This window comes from Pan paniscus, chromosome X (assembly GCF_029289425.2).
Source record: "Pan paniscus chromosome X, NHGRI_mPanPan1-v2.0_pri, whole genome shotgun sequence".
Lineage (NCBI taxonomy): Eukaryota > Metazoa > Chordata > Mammalia > Primates > Hominidae > Pan > Pan paniscus.
Window position 1 is genome coordinate 23,677,044 of NC_073272.2, and position 24,741 is coordinate 23,701,784.

The following is a 24,741-nucleotide window of genomic DNA, read 5'->3' on the forward strand; positions in this document are numbered from 1 at the left end:
CTTTCCAGGTATCTGGCATAATTTTGTCCTTGCACTCTTGGGTATTTTAGCTCTTGTTCTCCTCCCAGTAATTCTCTTGCCATTTTACTACACTGGAGTTGGGGTGCTCATCACTGAAGTTGCTGAGGTAAATAATGGATTACTCAGGGCATTCTTTCATCAGATGTTGTGATGTAATACCTAGCATCTATTCAGAAACTTTTATTCAAGATCTCTTCATATACAAAATGCTTAGTTTCTTCTGAAGAAATTACTGTAGTCCTTTCAAAGCTAACAAATAATGTTGGGAAACACATTGGTTTTTTTAAAGTTTCATGAAAATTGTTTTTGTCCTGATGCTGTACTTAGGAAGATAGTATCAAGATTTTCTACCTGTAGTTTATTGGTAAAATGCATCATTTACCTTTTCTGTTTATTTTTATATCTCTGCTTTTGAGTCAAATGTCTTTACGCCTCCTAAGTAGTAAGAAAGATGAAACCTAGGCTGTCCAGCCGTAACATTTCATAGGAGTTTAAGTTAATGTCTTCAACTCTGTATTTCACTCCCTTAGACAATAACTGCTATGATGGCATCAAATCTTGTATTCAGACATTAGAAAGAGGAAAATTACCTTTGTGAGCAATTGGCTTACATATACATTGTACTGATGGTATTGCCTGCATATTGGGGATATGAAAGGATGTGTCTTATTGTTTTATGTGTTAAGGATATAGGAAAGGCAAGACAGTCTGATGATACTTTCACCAAAAAATTTTTAATTGGCAGTTTGGGAAAAAATTTTATCATTTTAGTCTTAACAGTCAGCAAGTCGGCTTTTTTTCAATTGTGAAAAATTCAAAATCTTGGAGAATTTGGGAAAAGCAACTATAATTGTTGGGTTTTATTTTAATTTTCTAGGACTATGTCTTGAATTCAAAGCTGGATTATTTTCTGCATTCAAACTATTCACTTAATTAACTCAGTGTCTTTATTATTTGCTCAGATTAATTATAGCTTGTCTTCATGCATTATCTGATTTGGTTTTACCCTCTTCCCAAGGACTCTCCTGCCATTGGACCCAGAGGCCTTTTTGTGGGAGACCTTGTCACCCATCTACAGGATTGTCCTGTTACTAATGTGCAAGATTGGAATGAATGTTTAGATACCATCGCCTATGAGCCCCAAATTGGTTACTGTATAAGTGCATCAACTTTACAGCAGTTAAGTTTCCCAGTTAGAGGTGTGTATATTTCCTCAATATAATATAATGCTTCAAGCACCAGTACCTGCCATTCACTAATCCTTAGACCATGTCTATAGATTTATTCTGTTCTAATCTGTTTAAAGCAAATCAGTAAAGTAAATAGATTCAAACCAATAGACATTTTTCTTGGTAAGTTGGATGCTAATATGTGTGTTTCCTTTATTATATATTGTTGAACTTCTAACTATTTTCATTATATCATATTTAACTTTTAGGACTCTAATATTTTCTGCTTTCAAAACATTTGTATTAAATCATAGCCGGGCGCAGTGGCTCACGCCTGTAATCCCAGCACTTTGGGAGGCTGAGGCGGGCGGATCACTTGAGGTCAGGAGTTCATGACCAACCTGGCCAACATAGTGAAACCCCATCTCTACTAAAAATACAAAAATTAGCAGGGCATGGTGATGGGTGCCTGTGATTTCAGCTGCTCGGGAGTCTGAGGCAGGAGAATCGCTTGAACCCGGGAGGTGGAGGTTACAATGAGCCGAGATCGGGACATGGAAAGAGACTCTGTCTCAAAAAAAAAAAAAAATCAGCATTCAAGGTCAATCATAACCAATTAACTAATTCCAATAATCAAATACCCCAATATAATATTATCTTTATGCATGTGTGTAGATATATTATAGTACTTTAAACTTTTATAATTGAAAAAGGGAATATAAGTAATAAGAACCGGTTCTACTTTGCATAAGCTTATGTCAGAGCAGATAAACAACGATAGTTAACAACTAAATATATAAAAATCAAAGCATAAACATTCTGTATTAATATATTGTTAGCCCAACACAGACATGCAATAAGGAAAGATTACAAGAAATAAGAAGGAACTTGGCAAACAAAAAACCCCATCTGGGATTTAGAAAAAATTCCCTTACTTCTTAAAAATTCCCTTAATACTTAAACAGTTCTAGTGGTAGCTGTGTGGATGTTGGCATGTCTGATTCTATCTGGGGTAGAGTTATTTTATGTATTTTATGTGGCAGCCATCCTAAAGAAGTTGTCTTGGCTTCCAAAAATACCATGTGAAGTCAGATATGTTGCTCTGTGCAGCAGATGACAGAGCTGAGGCAAGTTTCTTCTCGGATCCTGCCAAACTTATTTTGAGTTATTTCAGCTCTGAAAAATCAGCTTCCCAATTCTTTATACAAAATCAGCTTCCCAATTCTTTATACAAAATTGGAGGTGTTAGAAAATAGAAATTATGCTCACAGACTATATCTTTAAGTAAAAAAATATCCTGATACTTGTCCACATCTATTGGTGTAGGGAAATATGATTAATAATCAAGAATAGTTTTAGTAAAGTACTGTGTGCAACACAGGCAAAGTAGTAAGAACTGATTTTTTTTAAAAAACTTTTTAAAATTTACTCATTTGTAAGAATTTTTTTATTATCAAAAATGTTTAGACACGATGGAGAATATATTTCCTCAATATAATATAATGCTTCAAGCACCAGTACCTGCCATTCACTAATCCTTAGACCATGTCTATAGATTTATTCTGTTCTAATCTGTTTAAAGTAAATCAGTAAAGTAAATAGATTCAAACCAATAGACATTTTTCTTGGTAAGTTGGATGCTAATATGTGTGTTTCCTTTATTATATATTGTTGAACTTCTATTTTCATAATATCATATTTAACTTTTAGGACTCTAATATTTTCTAGTATAAACGAGCCCACATGTATCTTTCTGCCAGCTTCGGCAATTATTAACATTTTGCCAATTTTTTCATCTAAGCAGTCCACTTTTAGGGGAAGTATTTTAAAGTACATCCCAGGCATCCTATCATTTCATCCATAACCTTTCAGCCTGCCTTTAACGGATGATGACTCATTAAACACGACCACAATACTGTTATAATTCCTAACAAAATAACACTAATTTCTGATATCTGGTTGGTATTCAGTTGTTTCTAATTCTTTTCATTATAGTTGATTTAAATTAGTTAGGATGTCTTCTAAGACTTTTTAAATTTGTAACAATTTTCCTTGACCTGTTTTTGAAATGTTATTTTTTTGTTGAAGAAACTGAGGCATTTGTTTTGTTGAATTTCCTAAATTCTGGGTTTTTCTGGTTATATCTTATCCTCATGATGTCATTAACTTGTTCAGATGTCTTCCAATTTTCTATAAACTGCTAATTAGGTCCATGGCGTTGATTAGATTCAGAATCCTTTTTTTTTGTTTGGGTTTTTTTTTGGCAAAAACACTTCATAAACAGCGCTTGGTACTTCCTGTGGCATCATATTGCATCCAGTATCTATTGTTCTCTGTTTTAATGGTGTTAAGATTGTTCAGTGGAGCAATCTGATTCTTTAAGGTTGAAATATTTATAAATTTTCCCCATTCTCAGGAGCCTCTTACCATCTTCCAAAACTTTTAAGATGACAGAAGATTGATATGTAATCCACAATGTGTTCTTCTTTAAAGAAATGATCCATTATTTTCCACTTCTTAAGTCCTTTATCCTTTTCTTTTGGTTTCTCTAAATTTGATGTAATGTGTATTGAATTACAAAAACCAAAGTGACACACTAGTTAAATAAAGTTCTCTTCAGTAGGATTGTTTTACTTAGGATATCTGCATTTTCAGATGTTTAGGGTTTTATCCTTTTCCTGACAGACAGACTGTAAATAAAAATTTTCCCTGAAATACTCAGAAACTCTCTTCTTATTAACTGTTTGAGTATTTCACTGTTATGGATCATGTGCTACATTTTGGAGGTATTTGTTTAAATACCTAAAGCAGATATTACTCTTTTTATACTAAAATCAATCCAGAAGTAATTCTTTTTTTTTTTTTTTTCAAGCCCTGGGCTGTCCCAGCCCAGGAGTAATTCTTCAATATCTATTTTGTCTCAGTATACATGTTTATTTTACATGATTACTATATCTGATAAATCTGTGCCTCTATTTAAGCTTTTGAAAATGGAGTATGTATACTTAGCCAGTTTAAAGGAGTATTAATGTCTGTAAATATCACTTAAAATACATACTATGGCTGGTCCAAATGCAGTTGTGCTTACAATTAATTGATCACAACCAGTTACAGAATTCTTTGTTCCTTCTCTATTCCCACTACATCACTTGACTAGCCTTAAAAAAAAAAATACATACTAGATTAATTTTGATGGCAGGCTTAGCCCCGGGTCTGTGGACGTTTAAGAAAGCTATGGATTGATGGTATTTTATATGTTTCTAGGTAACTTCGTTATCCTTCATTGTAAGTAGGAGTGAAAGATATGGTCAGATATACTATTACAAAGTGTCCAATGATCCAAAAGTTATTCATGTTCAATTTAGAGTAGAATTCAGTACACATAACTAAATTCTAGGAATTTATACCATTTCAGAGCAATAAAGCCACCTAGGAAAGATCACACCCTGGAAGTGCTTGTAAACCATCTCCACCAATTATCTCTAGCCTCTTATTTCATATCCTGTCTCTCTCAGATGCAGTATTAGATTTAAACTCTTTGAAGGTTAAACGGCCTTTTGGGGAAACTCCAAGAAGAACACTGAGTGAGGGCTTAGAGCCCTTTATACCTGGAATAGATCTCTGGTCTTATCTGGGTCAGAACAGAAAAACATACACTCTTCCCCCATTCATATTGAAGCTTCTGCTTTTAGGGTTGCTGGCTGTCCATACACCACTCAGTGATTTAAATAGAACTGAAAGTTTTAGACAATAACTAGTATGGCTCTTTTGGGGGACTATTTTCCTAGCAAGTACTTTGTATTTTCACTCTTTATTTTGAGGGAGGCACTCCTTATTTCATATATGCATAAAGCTAAAATCCTTTTTGATGAAAGCATTGTCTTGAGTAAGAAAGGCTGTCCTTAGCAAGTCCAGCATTTGAACTACATTTTAAGGAGCACGAGACAGAATGCTAAGGCAACTCTGCTTAAAATGAAGCTGTGAGCCCAGACTCAGGCATCCACCGTGAACAGTTTACATTCCTGTTCAAAGGAGGTGAGGGTTTATGCCCTTACCTGCCTGGCAACAGAAATATTAAACTGTCTTACGTATCTTTAACTGGAATGAGAGAAGACCCTTCTTGACCCAGTTTAAGATAATAAAAGGGCCGGGCGCGGTGGCTCACGCCTGTAATCCCAGCACTTTGGGAGGCCGAGGCGGGCGGATCACGAGGTCAGGAGATCGAGACCATCCTGGCTAACACGGTGAAACCCCGTCTCTACTAAAAATACAAAAAATTAGCCGGGCGTGGTAGCGGGCGCCTGTAGTCCCAGCTACTTGGGAGGCTGAGGCAGGAGAATGGCGTGAACCCGGGAGGCGGAGCTTGCAGTGAGCCGAGATCGCGCCACTGCACTCCAGCCTGGGCGACAGAGCGAGACTCCGTCTCAAAAAAAAAAAAAAAAAAAAAGATAATAAAAGGAAAACTCTGGGAATCTGTTCAACAAACTTTGAGAACTCAGATTTTTTTTATGCCCAAATTGCTCTAATATTTGAAAAGCAAAAAGACCTTTTTTTGTTATTATGAGCATCAAGTTATGGTCCAAGGTTTCTTTGCTATCCTAAATTGAAGAGTAAGAGTGTGTATATAAGTATATATGTGTGTGTCTGTGTGTGTGTGTGTGTGTGTATATGTGTGTGTGTGTGTATATATATATATACTTTTTTTTTTTTTTTTTTTTTTTTGAGATGGAGTCTCACTCTGTCGCCCAGGCTAGAGTGCAGTGGCGCGATCTCAGCTCACAGCAACCTCTGCCTCCCTGGTTCAAGCAATTCTCATGCCTCAGCCTCCCGAGTAGCTGGGATTACAGGTGTGTGCCACCAAGCCCGGCTAATTTTTTTGTATTTTTTTAGTAGAGACAGGGTTTCACCATGTTGGCCAGGCTGTTCTCAAACTCCTGACCTCAGGTGATCCTCCCGCCTCGGCCTCCCAAAGTGCTGGGATTACAGGGGTGAGCCACCACACCCAGCCTCGTGTGTGTGTGTGTGTGTGTGTGTGTGTGTGTGTTTAATTTTACTACTTGTTACTAGGCAATGATGGCATAAAGTCAGCAACAGAACTGAGAATAAATAGGCTTGCTTCCCTGTGTTGGAGCCCTAGCTATGTGTTATATATTTAATAAGCTAGGGTAAGAAAATTGTTCAGTTCATATTAGAGATACAGAAAGTGGTAAGCACTGTGAACTAGAGACTGAAAAAATCTCTTCTCTCCAGCTTTGTTCCACAGTCACCTCTGGTCTAGACCATTCTTTGTAGACTGGACTATTTCTGTGACTATCTTCGGGCTCATCTTAGGGTACATTCAAAATATACAAGTTCTCCCTGTAGTAACATTATGAAACTTTTCTGGCCTTAAATTTTTCTGATTGTCTCCCACACTGGGGATATTTAAAGGACAATTCTAATCTTCTAGAGTTAAATTGAACCCATAAATTCCCCTGGGGACATCCTATTGCAATCTTGAATATTACTTCCAAAGTAGAATTGTATTGGCCTCTCGTAATTAATAAAAATACATGAATGTAAAAATTATCTGTGTTGCACCCCCTCATCTTATAGATTAAGAATCAAGTCACAGAAATTGGTTGAATAACTTGTTCTTTATGTGACCCAGTAGAAAAGATTCTAAAATTAACTATGTTTAAGCCTATAACTTTTTAAAATAGTGATAGAGAAATATCAAGTTTACTTCTCACATGCAAACAAAATATTTCACTCTTTATTGGAAAATTCAGTATGTTAGGAGGTACTTAATCTTGTCAGGGACGCCACAGCCATGGATTTCTGTTTTGCTTGGAATAAATGCCAGAGGAAGAAAAAACCAGAGATCACAAATTGGTGGCAGCCTCCAGGCCAAATCCAGCCTTAGCAGATGTATTTGCTTTGGCTTGCCCAGTGTTTTTAAATTTCTAATTGGCTGCCAATGTTTAAACTTCAACAGGCTTCACATGAAGGTTCAGATTTCTGGTTTCTGTTGGGACAAAATGGAAGATCTGTCGATTCTGGGCCCCAAATTGAGTGGCCTGGCTGCTAATCCCCTAGAACAGGCCATGTATTTTCTAGTTCCTCACAGTTCCCACCACTTTGTTTTTTCTGCATATGATCCACTTCATTTATTTGGTACCTGCTTGGCCCATTTAAGCATTTATATTAGCAAACATGCCGTATCATTAGCGATAATAAATTCCTGACTTCCAATTCTGTATTGTACCCAGTCCTCTTAAGAAAAGTTAGTAATTAAGCATCAGCTGTAAACATTTTAAGATCATTACTGATGCAAAGGCAAATCGGGTAGAACATCATTTATGTATTCAGTGTATATTGAGTAATCCACCTTATATAAGACACTGAGAAACCTTTCCCTCAGGGAGCTCAAAGTTGAGTCAGAAAAACAGACCATACCCACATTATTACAGTACAAGTTTAAATTTAAGTAATGACAGGCAATACTGGGAAATGATAACAGTCTTGACTGAGAAGATGAAGGCAGGTTTCACAGCATCAGCCCTTGAACTGGCCGTCAACAGTGAGTTTACTTTTAGGAGGTCAAGATGGACATGGACCTCAGCACCATAGAATAGAAGGTGGTCAAGGAACTGCCAGTAATTCAGTTTAGGAAGAGAATCATATGAGATAAGGTAGTTTAAAAGTGAGAAGGAATTAGTCTGCACTCAAGTGGGAATAGGTAAGGAGAAAAATGAGGAGGAGGTAAAAATCCATGGGACTTGGCAATCTGATCAAAGAGAATACTGAGGGTTTTAGCTTGGATTGATTTTTCTAAAGAATTCCTAAACAACTTTTTACCTTATACTTTACCATTAGGGCTGACAGATGATTATAGGCTAGCATTTGTCTGTGTCATTAGATGCTCACAGTCTCCTTTAATGTTTTAAATACTGCTCCTCACTCAATATTAAATACCCATTCAGTTATGATAAGAAAACAGAACAGGCCAGCTCAGTGGCTCATGCCTGTAATCCCAGCACTTTGGGAGGCCCAGGTGGGTGGATCACTTGAGGCCAGGAGTTCAAGACCAGCCTGGCCAACATGGTGAAACCCCATTGCTACTAAAAATACAAAAAAATTAGCTGGGCATGGTGGCACGTGCCTGTAATCTCAGCTACTCAGAAGGCTGAGGCGGGAGAATCACTTGAACCGGGAGGCAGAGGTTGCAGTGAGCCAAGATCACGCCACTGTACTCCAGCCTGGGTGACAGAGTGAGACTCTGTCTCAAAAAAAAAAAAGAAAAGAAAACAGAACAAAGAACAAAATTACCCATACAGCCAATCATCAGTTAGTTTCCTTTGCCTCTGTTTGGTCCTTTGCTATGTTTTGGCCAAGGAGATAGAGCGACAGTGTATGCCTAGGGGAAATCCAGTATAACCAATACAAAGATGTCTTCCTCAAACAATAGAGTAAAACAAAACAAAAAACTATTTAAAAACAAGCAAGCAAAAACTTTGGCTGAAATACAAAATTTTTATAAAATTAAAATTACATTGCATATCAACTAAGATTTTCATGCTAAGTGCTCCTGAAGGCACTCTTGTAATAGAAAAGCTTTTTGTAGTCCTGAGAAACAGGGATAATTTGGCGCTTGAGTCTATTTTCATCAGCACATCTGAGTATGGTAGTTTATATTCAAGATTCACATTTAATTGGTCCTTGCCACCCATAAATTTATACTTTACCAGTTTGATGTGTTGGAATGCAGCAAACATTCCTAAATAAATACATGAAATCATTTTTTGTCCCACCTTATAAGTGAAGTAGATTCCTTATTCTGCTCCCAAATAAAGCAGTCTACTAAAGAACTTTAAAAAATAAATAAGCCAGGCGCAATAGCTCACGCCTGTAATCTCAGCACTTTGGGAGGCCGAGGTGGGCAGATCACTTGAGGTCGGGAGTTCGAGACCAGCCTGGCCAACATGGTGAAACCCCATGTCTACTAAAAATACAAAAATTAGCCGGGTGCAGTGGCGCATGCCTGTAGTCCCAGCTACTCAGGAGGCTGAGGCAGGAGAATTGCTTGAGCCCAGGAGGTGGAGGTTACAGTGAGCAGAGATCGTGCCACTGTACTCCAGCCTGGGTGACAGAGCGAGACTCTATCTAAGTAAATAAATGGAATGAACAGTTGCCCCATTGCTGTTGTCTTCCAAAAATGGTAACTGGATTACTGGTGTACAGGCGGGTATGTGCACATCTGTGGGTCAAATTGGGCATCTCTGGTTCTCTAGGGGGAGCCCCAAAGTAAGCCTGGGGTAGAATCGGTATTTGGATATAATGGGGACGTCTTAGGCAACCTCTGGCCCCCTCTGTTTACCAGCACCACAGTGCAGGGGTTCAGCAGTAATGTTGGATCATTGGCATTCAGGCACATAATAGTAGTTTATTAAGTGTTTGTGCTTGACCAGCCGGACTTATTATTGTGAAACCTACTGAGACACTGCAACTCCGGCTTTATGGGTAGCTCAGTTTATATGAGGACAACTAATCTAGGGTAACTGCTGCTTCATGATTTAAAATTGAATGGATCTCTTTTAGTAATGTAAAATCAAACTGCAGCAAGTAGCCCTCAAGCTGAACTCTGAATTATACAGTTGCTTCTAAATTCATATGCCATTTTACTTATTCTTTTTGTCTTAAAGGCATTTTTTGTTACAAATGTATTTTTATATAAGAGACTCTAATAAAGAGTGTATTTCTCTTTAGCATACAAACGACTAGATGGTTCAACTGAATGCTGTAACAATCACAGCCTCACAGATGTGTGCTTTTCCTACAGAAATAATTTTAATAAGCGTTTGGTAAGTTGTCCCTGAAGCAGTCTTGCTTGTCTGATATAATTACTAAAAAATAAGCATATAGAGCTAAAATGGAATCTATGGAAACTTCTCTCTTTTGCTCTATTTGTATCATTTTATTAAAATCTCTACATTTCACATGTCACATTTCATCTGAAAATCCTTAAAAATTTATAGTGATAATATCTTATTTGACCCAAATGGGGTACTTGAATCTATTTTATAGTAGATGCACATAAATGGCATTTCTTTTATATGAACCTCATTCCTGATATGCTAGGTGACATGAAAAATATTGAAGGAATGTAACTTAGGTTTTTATTAATCATTTTTAATATTGACTGATTAATATTTTATTTATAGCATACATGTCTTCCTGCCCGGAAAGCAGTTGAAGCAACTCAAGTTTGCAGAACCAATAAAGACTGTAAAAAAAGCTCAAGTTCAAGTTTCTGTATAATACCTTCTTTGGAAACTCACACTCGCTTAATAAAAGTAAAACACCCACCTCAAATTGATATGTTATACGTAGGACATCCTCTGCATCTTCACTACACAGGTGAGTATTTTTGTGGTAGACCCTTAGAAAATCATTAAGATCACATATAGTCTCAGTGGTAGAAACTCACTACAAATCCTTAAATTAATACATTTATTATAAATTTGATCATTTATCAAAGTCTTGTTAACTTGTTCTTAAGCATTAAGTGAAAATTATGCAGTAGGAAGATAATCTGAATTTATAAAGTAAGGTGGAGCTGAATCCATGCCTGCCTATGGAGAGTGACACATTTTTCCTTCCCTACCATTTATGCCCAGGTCAAAAAGGTGATCTCTCAGATGTCCTCTGAGAGTTTATTAAATTTATACAAGCTCCCCAAAACAGGCAAGAGCAACATACCCTAGAGAATGCCAGGATGCATGGGGATGTAACTGTAATTTATGTGTGACACATGACTTTCATATGAATATACTTTGAAAACTGGGCCAGCATAATCATTTTAGCAGTGGCAGCATCATTGGACTAAGTTCTTTATGGCTAAAGATCATGTAGTCTAACTCACTTTGTTGTACAAGATTTTTTAAATAGTTTACCATGCGATTTACCCATTAAAGTTTACAATTCAGTGGGGTTTTGTTTGTTTGTTTGTTTTTGTTTTGTTTTGAGACAGATTCTCACTCTGTCGCCCAGACTGGAATGCAGTGGCTCAATCTTGGCTCACTGCAACCTCCACACCTCGGGCTCAAGTGATCCTCCCACCTCAGCCTCCCAAGTAGCTGGGACTACAGACGTGTGCCACTGTGCTGGGCTAATTTTTTGGGTTTTGTAGAGACGGAGTCTCACTTTGTTACCCAGGCTGGTCTCAAACTCCTGAGCTCAAGCAATTCTCCCTCCTCAGCCTCCAAAAGTGCTGGGATTACAGGCAAGAGGCACTGTGCCCGGCCCAGTGATTTTTAATATATTGAGTTGTGCAACCATTACCACAAGCTAGCTGCAGAATATTTTCATCACCCCAAAAAGAAACTCCATAACCATTAAGTAGTCACTCCCTGTATCTCCCCAACACCCCCAGCCCTTGGCAATCTCCAATCTACTTTCTGTTTCTATAAATTTGCCTGTTCTGGTCATTTCATATAAATGGAATATTTTATGACTAGCTTCTTTGATGTAGCTTAATGTTTTCAAGGTTTATCTGTGTTGTGGCATGAATTAGTACTTCATTCTTTTTAAGGCCAAATGATATTCCTTTGTATGGATAGACCACATTTTCTTTATTCATTCATAGTTAATGGATATGTGGGTTTTATGTTATTCTTTTTTTTTTTTTTTTTTTTTTTTTTGAGACGGAGTTTCGCTCTTGTTGCCCAGCCTGGAGTGCAATGGCGCAATCTCGGCTCACTGCAGCCTCTGCCTCCCGGGTTCAAGCAATTCTCCTGCCTCAGCCTCCAGAGTAGCTGGGATTACAGGTGCCCACCACTACGCCCAGCTAATGTTTGGTATTTTTGGTAGAGACAGGGTTTCACCATATTGGTCAGGCTGGTCTCAAACTCCTGACTTCAGGTGATCTGCCCGCCTTGGTCTCCCAAAGTGCTGGGATTACGGCGTGAGGCACCGCACGCAGCCTATGTCACTCTTTAAAAGACTCTCTCATTGCTCCATAGTCACATCCTGAGATACAACCGAGGTCATTTTTCTTATCTATTAGTTTGACACTAAATTACTGTAGACTGTAACTATGAAATAAAACCTCAATAAATGAATAAATGTCCCTAGTGGGGGTAATTCAGGAATGTGTACTGTGAGTTCTGACTAATTACAAGGTAGTTTTAAAATGTTTTGAACAAAAACAGGATTATGGAATCCACAGAGTAGATGAGACTTTAAATCCCCTCATCTTAATCCTTGGTTTAGCCATGAAGAAAAAAAAAAGACCTGAAAGAGGTTAAGTAGCATAATAGTAGGAGTAAATGTAATTTTAAGGTTATACCTCTTTGAAAGGGTAAGGACTCTTAATGTAAATTTCTTACTCTCGCCTCAAAATGTAAGTACACACTGGGACGTATTTTTTCATTCTGCTGTTTTTATTAGATGTTCTAGAAGTATTGATTGCTTTTATATATGAGGTATATGGCCTGCATACGTTTAGGAAGGGCTTTCTCAATCAGTTTAATCTGCTAGCCCAATTTTTAACCATATGGTAGAATTCATAATGCTGTTGCTTCTCTGGTATGAATAATATTTATTATTCCTTATTTTTCTTTTTCAGTGAGCATCACCAGTTTTATCCCACGTTTTAACTTTCTAAGCATAGATCTGCCAGTGGTTGTGGAGACATTTGTCAAGTATCCTTTCTGGTGTGAAACATGTTTTAAAAGTATGTTACTTGGATCTTGATCAATGTTACCTTGAATACAGCATTACAAAGATAGACCTCACAAGTATCACTTAATTGCTAACAACTAAAAAAGAGTCTTGAAAGATGAAAAAGATCAGATTGTACCCAGGAGGGAAGAAGTCAGAGGAGAAAGATTAATCAGAGTGAGAAAGGTTTAGATATAGAAGGGAAAGAACCCAGAATACAAATTGAGAATTGAATTTACAAGTCTAAAACATTTTAGTAAGTTTATAAAGGATGGAAGCTTCAGTTACTACTGAGGTAATGAATTCTGCCCCATCCGAGATTGTTAGTTCTGACCAAATAGAGAATGTAATCGCATAACCAGGAATTATGTAAATCCCAGGGAGGAATGCACAAGAAAGATCGAGCTGGTTTCAACTACTAAGATAGCAATTCAGAGGGCCAAATCTTATGTGGTCTTTCGCATATTATGATTGCACATAAAAGATGAATTTTTTCATATTAATTATTATGCAGAATTGAATTACTGGAAAATTGTGGAAGAGTTCTTTATTTTTGTCGCTTTTAAATTTTTTAATGTCTTTCCTCAATTATTTAAATTAAAAAAAGAAATGGAAAACAAATGAGCAGTTATTTTTAAAAAATGTGTTTAATCAAGATTGTGGCCAGGCGCGGTGGCTCACACCTGTAATCCCAGCACTTTGGGAGGCCGAGGCAGGTGGATCACCTGAGATCAGGAGTTCAAGACCAGCCTGATCAATATGGCGAAACCCCATCTCTACTAAAAACACAAAAATTAGCCGGGTGTCTTGGCATGCACCTGTAGTCCCAGCTACTCAGGAGGTTGAGACAGGATAATCACTTGAACCCGGGAGGCAGAGGTTGCAGTGAGCCAAGATCGCTCCACTGCACTCCAGCCTGGGCGACAGAGCTAGACTCCATCTCAACAACAACAACAAAAAAGATTGTATTTTATAGACTCTGCAGCTTTGTCACAAAGAGACTTATGCTATAACCTTATAGAGGGTAGTAAAATAAAGTAGGCTTCAAGGACCAAAGTCTTTGTTTCCTAATATAAAGTAATACTTTGTAAGGCCCAAAGAGTAATTTTCCCCTTATTTCTTATTCCTTCCACATTCCTTTCCCTGTTGTATCATTAAAGGATTAGAAAGACTTAGTCTTCCTACGAGTTCATTATAGATTGGCTTAGTTTATAAGTGGTTGGCCTTTATTTTTCTAGTCAAGGTTTTTGAACTTTGAAATAATATAAACTCATTTTTTTTAAGTAGTAGAGATCTAAGAAGGAATGGCAGAGATTTAAAGAAAGTAGAGAAGTCAAGTGTAATCTCAAATTCAGTCACAGTAAAATATCTTCTGACTCATAGAAATATGGTTTCTACTCAGACCTCTCACAGTTGGTTCCTTAACTGATTTTAACCCAGGTACCTGATTTCCCTCTCAGGAGCTCTGGCTATTGTTAATGCAGTACCCTGCTTTGCTTTGGATGGACAATGGATTCTAAACTCTTTCTTGGATGCCACCCTTACCTCAGTGATTGGAGACAATGATGTCAAAGATCTAATAGGGTTTTTCATCTTGCTGGGTGGCAGTGTACTTTTGGCTGCCAATGTGACCCTGGGACTCTGGATGGTTACAGCACGGTAATGTTTGCACTCATCTGACAGAATCCCTGAGTTACAGTATACAGCTATGTGGTAATATTCATTGCCATTGAAATTCTTACTTGGTATGAAATATAAAGTGTTTCCTTAAAATTACATCTTAGCCAACAACCCTGAGCTCCTCCCATATCCAGAGTACCCAAACTCTGTGGTAGAAGATAAGCAGAAGAAATGAAACGCATAGTCCCTAACTATATTCTAATTTAGGACTGAATGTACCCAGATGCTTGTGGAATAATATCTAAGCAAGTGCAAATTCATGTAATACCGTTTTGTGTGATTACATATTGTGTTGAAATAGTGTAAAGGAGAACAGAACTGGGTGGAATTAATTGGGAAAAACTTCTTACAAAAGCATCATTAATCAAAATTTGAAGGAGACCAGACTTTGGCCAAGTGGAAGGATGACCATTGTCTTGGCCTGTATCTCTTGTCCTTTGTCTTGTTTGAAAAGTATTTTAAAACTTAATGGTGTATTATTTTGTGCTCTGAAAGCTGAGGTCTGATTACAATTAGTAAAATTCTATAGAAGAATCTGCTGACGTGAAAGTGAAAAATCTTTGTCAAATGATACCAAATAAATGAACAAAACAGGAAGTAGGGCCTATGATATCGTGAGACATGTTTTGCCCCACAAGAGTTGCACCTTTTATAAGGTGTCTCTGCCCCCTCATAAAGCAGCACTAGCTTTGACATCCACAGTGAGCTGCAGGAAGCATCACACACCAGCAGCATGTGAGCAGAGGGAGGCAGTTGGGGTTGAACTTCGGAACTAGGCCGGGTCTCCTGACAGATCACAAGACACCCCAGAGGATCTTCAGCAGTCCTACTTCCCATTCTCTATAGAGCTTTGAAGCTTGGAACCCTTCCAGGGTAAACATTTTCTCTTGTGCTGCTCAGGACATCTGGGGCCTAGCTCCTGGGTTCCTGTCTCCAAGAAGCAATGACCTTAAACTCTGAGCCATACTCTGTCCTCACCAGCGGCTCCCATGTTTTTCTGTGTCAGGTTATTAAGTACCTAGTCCTTGTTTTCTGTCTCTCTCCTAAGCTACCTCTCTGGGTCCACAGAAGACTTGGTAGTATAGTGAGAATGGCTATACGTGAGTACAAACGTGGATTTTCCAGGGCTTGGGAACTGATTCTTGAGCCCAGAAGAGCCACGCCTGCTTTGAGGTCTTTTGGAGTGGAGATGCAGCCCTGGGAAATTTGGGAAGTCAGCAGGCCAGTGTGAAGCTATTGGTCCTAGGAGTATATGAGCTTGCTGTTTCTTTGATGGAAAATACATGCTTCTCTTGTGTACTCAGAAGTGACTAAGGGCAATAACTCATTAATAGCCATCTATCCAACTTCTTTACTGAGTGATGTATTCCATGGGGTTACCTTTTTCAGATTATTGAGTTGCTCTGTAAGCACTAAAACTTTTTAATCATTTTTAAGAAACTTTTTAGATTGTATTACAAATTTGCCTTAACAGTAATTAGATGTTGAATATAATTTTAACATTTTATTAATGACTTGGGTCATCAGTTAATACCAGTACTAAAACCATACGAATTATTGGTTTATTCCAGAAAATACAGTATTTGTTCTATTTTTAGGTAGACAATCATTTGGTATCAGAGTACATTAGCATAGTAATGCTCAGTCAGACCTGTTCAAGTAGTAGAGCTTGGAGAATGCCATGAAATACTTATATAATTAATTTGATTGCATGAACTAAGCAATTTTACTAATGAAAAGGTTGTATATGTGCAAGTCAGTTTTTTAAAAACCAAGAAAAAATTTTAATAGAGGAAATCTTATTCATTAATTTATTTTTCTGAGTAAAAAAACGAAACCCAAATCTCATTTTATTTCAACTGTTAAACATTTTGATCTGTTGACCCATAGGATCAGGATTTGGGAACCACTTTACTAGGAAAGAGCAGATCAGTACCATTTGTATAAAACTGGCCTCATTATGTAAGAAAGAAAATGTTACGTGTTTTCTTCTTTAGCTTGGTTGTGGGCACTTCTACAGCAAGGACCATATCATATTCATCTTTGCATCCCTGGCACAGTGCATGAGACATAAGTACTTAATAAATGCAGTTGAATGGATAATGATTAGTGTTATTTATGGATTAGAAAAAGCATGTTTCTATTTAAGTAAGCTGTAAAAAGTATTATTGAATATTTACTGTAAATATATGTTCACATAAAAAAATAACTTGGAGGGTCTTTGTGTCCCTGGCATATTATCATCTTCATGGAAAGAATCCACTGTGGTTTCTGTAGAGTGATTGGAAAAATGGATTATTTTGAGGATTGAAGGAAGTGTTCTTTCTGTGTTGTCACTTTGTTCAACAGTAAAACTTTATTCTCAGTGTTCCTACTCTGCATTGTTTACATTTTTGACAGTTTTTTTTAATCACCTACAATCTGTAAAGAATGTATATATTCTTTTCAGCATCTCAGTTTGAAAAGACATGCAGTTAAACTTGACCTTTTGATAATCGCTCTTACAGGTCATTGTCTGTTCTAACAGCAAATTGTAAACATGTGCTTCATAGATATTGTGGCTCTCAGTCATAACTTTGTCCTATGGTATTTATTGAATGTTCACATACTAATGGTGCACAGGTGTTTTTTTCTATAAATCTTCTGACTGTCCTGTAATTCATTCTTAAGCTTTAACTTGAAGGTATCGTAATTGCCGGCATTTGATGTTTAGCAATAAAAGAATAAATGTGTACCAGCATTTTGTGTTTATCATCGTCTATGTGTTGTCTTTTTTGAACTCTTTTCTATCAAAATTGTTCCTATTACATAAAGCAAGATCTTAATCATTTTTAAATTCTTGATTCTAGAACCAGCCTTCAGTTTTCATTCGTATAATCTATACCTGAAAGTCGTTGCAGGCCTTGAAAATAAGTCTTTTAAATGAGGCTCCTGTGCACTCGCTACTGTCTTGGAAATGGCTGGTTTATGGGTAAAGAAAGAGGACTATCATGTTTCCTTTCATTACTGTGTCTGACAGAAAAGTCTGCTGTCAGTTAGGAATTCTTGAAAGAGAATGTTTTAACTATGGCATTTGGTTCTTCTTGACCTTTTGCCCTAGTGCTTCCTCCCATACTCTCTCTCTCTCTTTCTCTCTCTGGTAGTAAGGGCCAGATAAAATAGGCTAGGAATGTAGCCCAGTTTTTGACTGGTTAGCCTCATTCCACTACTTCTTGCCTCTGATCCCATTACACCACAAGACTAGATGACTGATTAAGCCACTTTTTAACAGCTTTATTGAGATATAATTAAATACTATCAAATTCTCTCTTTATGTGTTAACTTTGAAGTATTTAATTGCATGTAAACTATTTTTCTCTTAATGTCGGATCAAACAGTATGCATACGCTTTCGTATAATCTAACTTTTTAAGTAAATGTGCATGTGATAAAAGACTGGGGGGGAATGTGTTTTAGTTATTTCACAACTATTTTAACTCTGGAATGGTTTTCAGCAACGTAATAGAGTTGAATAACAGTTATTTTTAAGCATGTAAATATACTTTCTTTGAGACAATAAGCCTTTTTAATCAGTGCATTTGCAAGCTACTCTTGCTGTTGGGGTCATACTAATTTGAATAATCCATTGTATATTTTATCAGACCATGACATATGAATTCAATGAAAGGAAACCCCTCTGTTTCAGAACTCAGTGCTACAATAAGTTATACTTGGGGTGGAGGTAGGAAAAAAATGGCTAATTACGAAGCAGGTTATATTGTATAATTTAATTTTCCATTAAAGGGAGGAAAAAACACCCATATATGTTAGTTTTATTTAGCTAAAGATTGATGGATAGCCAATAATTGTCCCTTCTTATTAACTGAATGCTTCTCAAACTTTTCTACTGACATGCTCCTGACACTGTAGAGGAGGGAAAACCTAGAAGGATCTAAGAGTAGAACCCTGTAATTGGCTCTCCACAGTATAAAATTGAACTCTCACTTTATCTTAAATTTAGCATCCTATTAATCTAATCAAGCATTCTAAAGCTAATTCTCTTAAAGATATGGAACTCTAAAAGAATTAGACTCTAAGAATATTAAGAATTTCTTCATTTCTAAAACACATTCTGGTTTGTAGACTAGTGACAGTCTATGGTGATATTTTTGTCCATCCAAAGTGAAATGAGAAAAATAAAGATCGTGTATATTGTCTTTAATTACAAAGTAAACATAATGTTTGCGTAATGTTATAAGGCTTCCTGCTGCCCTTTATCAAAGAGCCCCCCCTTTATTTGGAGTATGGAAACACATACTTGGTTTCCCTTAGCACTGCTAGATTGCCCTCCAAAAATGTCTTTTTGTAACTGACCCTCTTACTGGCAAGGCATGAGGGTTCCATGTTTGCCCACACCCTTGCCTCCATCTGGATTATCTGACTTCCATGTTCTGACAAATCTGTTGGGTTTAAAATGACATTTCAAAAAAAATAACATTTCATTTTAATTTGCATTTCTTAGATTATTAATAGAGTTGCACATTCATATACTTGTTTAGCCCTTTGGATTTTTCATTCTGCCACTTGCTTATTGATATCCTTTGCCCAGTTTTCTATTGTGTGTGCTAATTTTTTCTGTTTGATCCATAGAAATTTCTCGTACATTCTAGATTGGAGGTCAACAAATTATGGCCTGCAGGCCAAATCTTGCTCACTGCCAATTTTTGTACATAAACTTTTATTGTGTTTTATTGGAACACATTCATTCATGTATTTGATGGCTGCTTTTGTGCTACAATGGCTGTGTTGAGCAGGTGCAACAGAGATCATATAACCAAAAGCCTAAAATATTTGCTATGTTTTACAAATATTCAGAACAACCCATGTTCCAGATATCAGTCTACTTCCAGAACAACCCAAGTCCTAGATATCAATCTCTTGTCCATTGTAGATGCTGCAAATAACTTTTCCCAGTTTGTCACTCGTCAGTAAATTTTATTTATGAGGTTGTTTGTTGAACAATGATCTTTAGTTTAATATAGTAAGATCCCTTAATTTCTTGAGTTATTGTTTGTGTTTTGTGGGTCTTATTGAAAAAGTCCTGTCCTGTCCCAGAGTCACAACAGTATTCTCTTACATTTTCTTCTATTTGCTTTAAAGTTGTACTTTCATGATGAGATCTTTAATTTCTGGAATATATGATATGAGGTAGGGAATCGAGGTTTATTTTTCTATATAGACTTAACTATCCTTAAAATAAACATCATAGTATTTTCTTTTGAAGACTATTATATACAACAGCTTACATAAAGTAGTTAATATGGTGCCTGGGATGCTCAAGTCATTACTGGTATTATGAACTTAAAGTACTTATTTTCAGAATGCAGGATTAGGACTTAATTTGCCCTGAGATCTCAGTGTGTACTGGTGTTAGATGTTGCCTCCTTTTGATATGCCTTCTAGGCTTCCAGTGCCTTCAAGCTGGTTCTGATTGTCCAGAGTATCTTGCAGGCCTTGGCTCTTTTAAGCATTTCTTCCCCCAATCAAAATGGACCAACAATCGCAGTATTTAAGCAAATGGCTAAGGATTTTGCTTCCTGTAACTAGTCAAAATAACCTGTGTTCATGAGTGTATTTGCTGATAGTAACATAGGCCAGCATTTACATCTGGTCTTATGAAAACAGCATATTAACTCAGAAGGAAGCACTATGAGAAACCAATATAGGAGAGAATTCAGGATAGGATGGCCTTTGAAGCCACCAAATCAGACAATAAAAAACTTTCTACTCTGCGCATGGTCTGGGATCTTATATTTCAAAATAATCTGTTTTTTACATGTTCATTTTAATTTGCATTTTGTTGTTGTTGTTAGAAAAGAGGCTAAAGTTTTTAATTTTTTTCGAGACAGGGTCTTGCTCTGTCACCCAGGCTGGAGTGCAGTTGGCACGATCACAGCTCACTACAGCCTTGACCTCCTGGGCTCAAGCAATCCTCCCACCTCAGCCTCCTGAGTAGCTGGGACCACATGCACGTGCCACCATGCCCAGCTAATTTATATATATATATATATGTTTTATATATATATGTTATATATATATGTATATACGTATATATATACACATATATGTGTGTGTATATATATATATATATATATTTTTTTTTTTTTTTTTGGCAGAGGCCTTGCTATGTTGCTCAGGCTGGTCTCAAACTCCTGAGATCAAGTGATCCTCCCTCCTGCCTTGGCCTTGCAAGGTCCCAAAGTGCTGGGATTATAGGTGCACTCAGCTTAAACTTCTTTGTTAAAATGTGTGTGCTTTAGTAGATTCCTTATCCATATCCTTTGCCCGTTATTTCCCTTCAGTGGTTGTCACCTTCTTATTCCTTTTCATTGTTCAGGAATCACATTTTTACAAAGGATTTACAAACATATTTGACCATACCTTACAGTTCCTTGGCTTTCATACTTTATTCCTAGCAGTCTTTTCTTACCTTTGAACCTCTTTGTTTCCATCTTTTAATGGCTTCTACTTTTTTCCTAGCCTTTATGTATTACCAGAAATCTATAATGGGAGGCAGCACTTTGCAATTTATAACATATTCCCTTCTCCAGTTTAGGGTACCCCTTTTCTGTCGAGGAAATACCTAGGGAAAAGAAGTTAGAACAGAAGGAGATAGGCCTTTATGGAAAAATAATTTCTTATCAGAAAATAAATACACTTTTTTTTTGTTTTTGTTTTTGTTTTTGTTTTTGAGACGGAGTCTCGCTCTTTCGCCCAGGCCGGAGTGCAGTGGCGCGATCACGGCTAACTGCAAGCTCCGCCTCTCCGGTTCACGCCATTCTCCTGCCTCAGCCTCCCGAGTAGCTGGGACTACAGGCGCCCGCCACCGCGCCCGGCTAATTTTTTTTTTTTGTATTTTTAGTAGAGATGGGGTTTTACCGTGTTAGCCAGGATGGTCTTGATCTCCTGACCTCGTGATCCGCCCGCCTCGGCCTCCCAAAGTGCTGGGATTACAGGCGTGAGCCACCGCGCCCGGCCAGAAATACATTTTAATCACAGAGAACAGGTTAATGAAAATAAATTGTGATTTATTGAAAACAAACAGGGTTGTATTATGCGTAAACTGGTAAGCCAGTGTTTAAACTTGACAATATATTACAAACACTTTTATGTTATTAATATTCTAATGTTATTTCAGTGGCCATATAATATTGCAGTGTTAAATATGCCATAATTTAATCAACCCCTATTATTTCTAATTTTGCATCATTATAAATAAAACTGTTAGGAATATCCTTACAACTAAATCTTTTTGCATTCTATGACTCTTTAGACAATTCTAGAAACTCTTAGGAAAATCCTAAAGATGACTTTCTTAAAGCATGAACGGTTATATATATAGTATACATTTAATTTTTTTTCTGTTAGTTGGGTATCCGAAGATGGCATCTTGTTTTAATTTGTACTTTTTGATTTTTAAAAAAAGTTGAATATTTAAAAATGTGTTTATTGGCCATTGTCTTCTTTTTTTTAATCCACAACCTTTGCCCATTTTTCATATGAGGGATTATCTTTTTACTGCTTTTCCTCGTAAGCTCAGCTATAGCATTCGATTTGTTACATGTAAATATATTAAAACTTCATTTAAGTATAATGCTTATTTTTGTTTTCAATATATTATTGTTTGTCAATCTTTGTTTTGTTTACTGCCTTTGGTGATATGTTTTGGAAGTTTCCCCCACTCCAAGATTTTATAAATATTCACATTTTCTTGTAATAATTTTGTGATCTAATTTTTTAAAATATTTAACTCTTTAACCCATGTGGGATATATTTTCATGTTGGTGCAAAGTAGGGATATAATCTTATGTTTTGTTTTCCTCAAATGATTGGCCAGCCATCCAAAAGAGATGGCTAGTCTTCATATGAGAGGCAACTATTTATTAATTTACTTTTACAATTCAGTAATACAATGAAATGAGTATATACCTCATGTGTTTCATTAGAATAGACTGCTTAAATCTTTTTTTTTCCTTTAGGTGGCTTTTTTTTAATGGAAATAGTGTTTCTCATTCCTAAACAATATAGACTAGCAATCTGGAGATTACCCTTAACATATATCATTATCTAAAGGTACTGTTTTCACCACCTTCTTAATTAAAATATTTTTTGCTTCATAGATTTTCGAGCTTTAACTCTTCTATCTATCTCTGAATCATCTACTATTCATTTTTAAAGGTTAAAAAGGCAATCTGTCCTTAGAACAGATATCCTGATTTTAAAGTATTTTATCTTCATCTGTTTTCATTATATAACGATTAAGCATGGAACATTGCATTTCTTGATTACTTGTTCAAATACATGCATTAATTTTTATTGTCATAATTTAAATCATGAAAATTAGGGGTATTGCAGATACTATGAATTTGTATTTTATTATAAGATTTAAACTGTTTTTTCTATTTATAATAAATGATGAGTTTAAAAGAAGTTGGTTAGCTGTGCTTTTTTCCTATTTGAAATGTTTTTCTTCTGAGCTCACTGTAGTTGGTTTTTAAGCTTGTCACACTTTAGAATACGAGTCTTACAAATATGATACACTAAGAGATGGCTATTGGTTTTAAAAAGTTCCGTTTTTCATATTCATGCCTATTCTTTAATCACTGGAACCAATACATAAAGTCTTTCATTCATTTAACAAATGTTTATTACACAATTATTATGTGCCAGGCACTGTTCTAGGCTCTGGGGATACAGCAGTAAATAATATAATTTTTCTCTTTTGTATTTTGTAAGAAAAAAATCCCATTTGTTTTTATACGTTAAGGAGAGTCTGCACTTTAGCCTCATCACAAATAGGAAGTCATTGAAAATTTCAAGCAAGATTTGCCTTTTGGATGGATCATCTCAGCTAAAGGTAAAGCATGGATGGGAGAATAGCAAGTCTGGTAACAAAGAAATTGGTTAGAAGACTATTTCACAGCTCGGCGTGGTGGCTCATGCCTGTAATCCCAGCACTTTGGGAGGCTGAGGTGGGTGGATCACATGAGGTCAGGAGTTCGAGAGTAGCCTAGCCAACATGGTGAAACCCTGTCTCTACTAAAAATATGAAAATTAGCTGGGTGTGGTAGCAGGCACCTATAATCCCAGCTACTCGGGAGGCTGAGGCAGGAGAATCGCTTGAACCTGGGAGGTGGAGGTTGCAGTGAGCCGAGATCATGCCATTTCACTCCAGCCCGGGTGACAAGAGCGAAACTCCGTCTCAAAAAAAAAAAAAAAAAAAAAAAAAAAAAAGACTATTTCAGTAATCTTCAACAAGAGATGACAGTGATGGCGAATACAGTGGTGGCAGTAGAGATCAGAAGGAAGAAGAGAACAAACCAAAAGTAGACTCCACTGTATTTGATGGTTAGGCGTGTATTAGGTTCAAGGAGTCAAGAAGGCAATGAAATGATGGAAATGCCATTGACAGAGCTAGGGAATACCAGAAAAGGAGCAGTTCAATTTGGAACTCCTTTTTTTTTTTTTTTTTTTTTTTTTGAGATGGAGTCTCATTCTGTCACCCAGGCTGGAGTGCAGTGGCTCGATCTTGGCTCACTGCAACCTCCACCTCCCGAGTTCAAGTGATTCTCCTGCCTCAGCCTCCCAAGAAGCTGGGATTACAGGCGTGTGCCACCACGCCCAGCTAATTTTTGTATTTTTGGTAGAGACAGGGTTTCACCATGTTGGCCAGGCTGGTCTTGAACTCCTGACCTCAGGTGATCTGCCCGCCTCAGTCTCCCAAAGTGCTGGAATTACAGGTGTGAGCCACTAGGCCAGCCTCAATTTGGAACTCTCGAGTTTGAATACCTGAGAGACTTCCAAGTGGAGATGGCGAGTAGGTAGTTGTATGTACAGATCTGGAACTTAGGAGAAATTAGTTGGAGATGCCATCTGTGAGTTGATGCACCCCAAATACATAATTGAACCCATGGAAGTGCATATTGTCCAGCAAAAACAGGGAAAAATGAAAAGGGAAGGTGTCCTAGGATAAAGATCTCAGGAATAACGGCATTTAAGTTAAAAAAAAAAAAGTACAGGAATAGGAAACAAAGGAGCTTCAGAAAATTAGAAGGAAAACTGTAAGAGTTTGGTATTAGAGAAAGGGAAGAGAATGTGTCAAGAAGAGGGGGATGTCCATAATATGAGAT

General features: G+C 36.9%; 1 protein-coding gene across 3 annotated transcripts in view; it reads left to right on the forward strand.

The window, feature by feature from the left end:
* Positions 1 to 24,741, forward strand: part of MBTPS2 (membrane bound transcription factor peptidase, site 2) — a 94,486-nt gene that overhangs the window by 28,859 nt on the left and 40,886 nt on the right. For 2 of the 3 annotated variants that reach the window (XR_010111204.1, XM_034950718.3), the window contains exons 6-11: positions 9 to 127; positions 1,040 to 1,220; positions 9,939 to 10,033; positions 10,394 to 10,589; positions 12,799 to 12,874; positions 14,334 to 14,552. Coding sequence is in view for 2 of the 3 variants with exons in the window: in XM_034950718.3 (XP_034806609.1) it covers positions 9 to 127; positions 1,040 to 1,220; positions 9,939 to 10,033; positions 10,394 to 10,589; positions 12,799 to 12,874; positions 14,334 to 14,552 (886 nt within the window). In the remaining variant the exon portion in view is untranslated. Of the gene's footprint in view, positions 1 to 8; positions 128 to 1,039; positions 1,221 to 9,938; positions 10,034 to 10,393; positions 10,590 to 12,798; positions 12,875 to 14,333; positions 17,333 to 24,741 lie in introns of those variants that run through there. The other variant, XM_057301060.1, reaches the window with a different exon arrangement.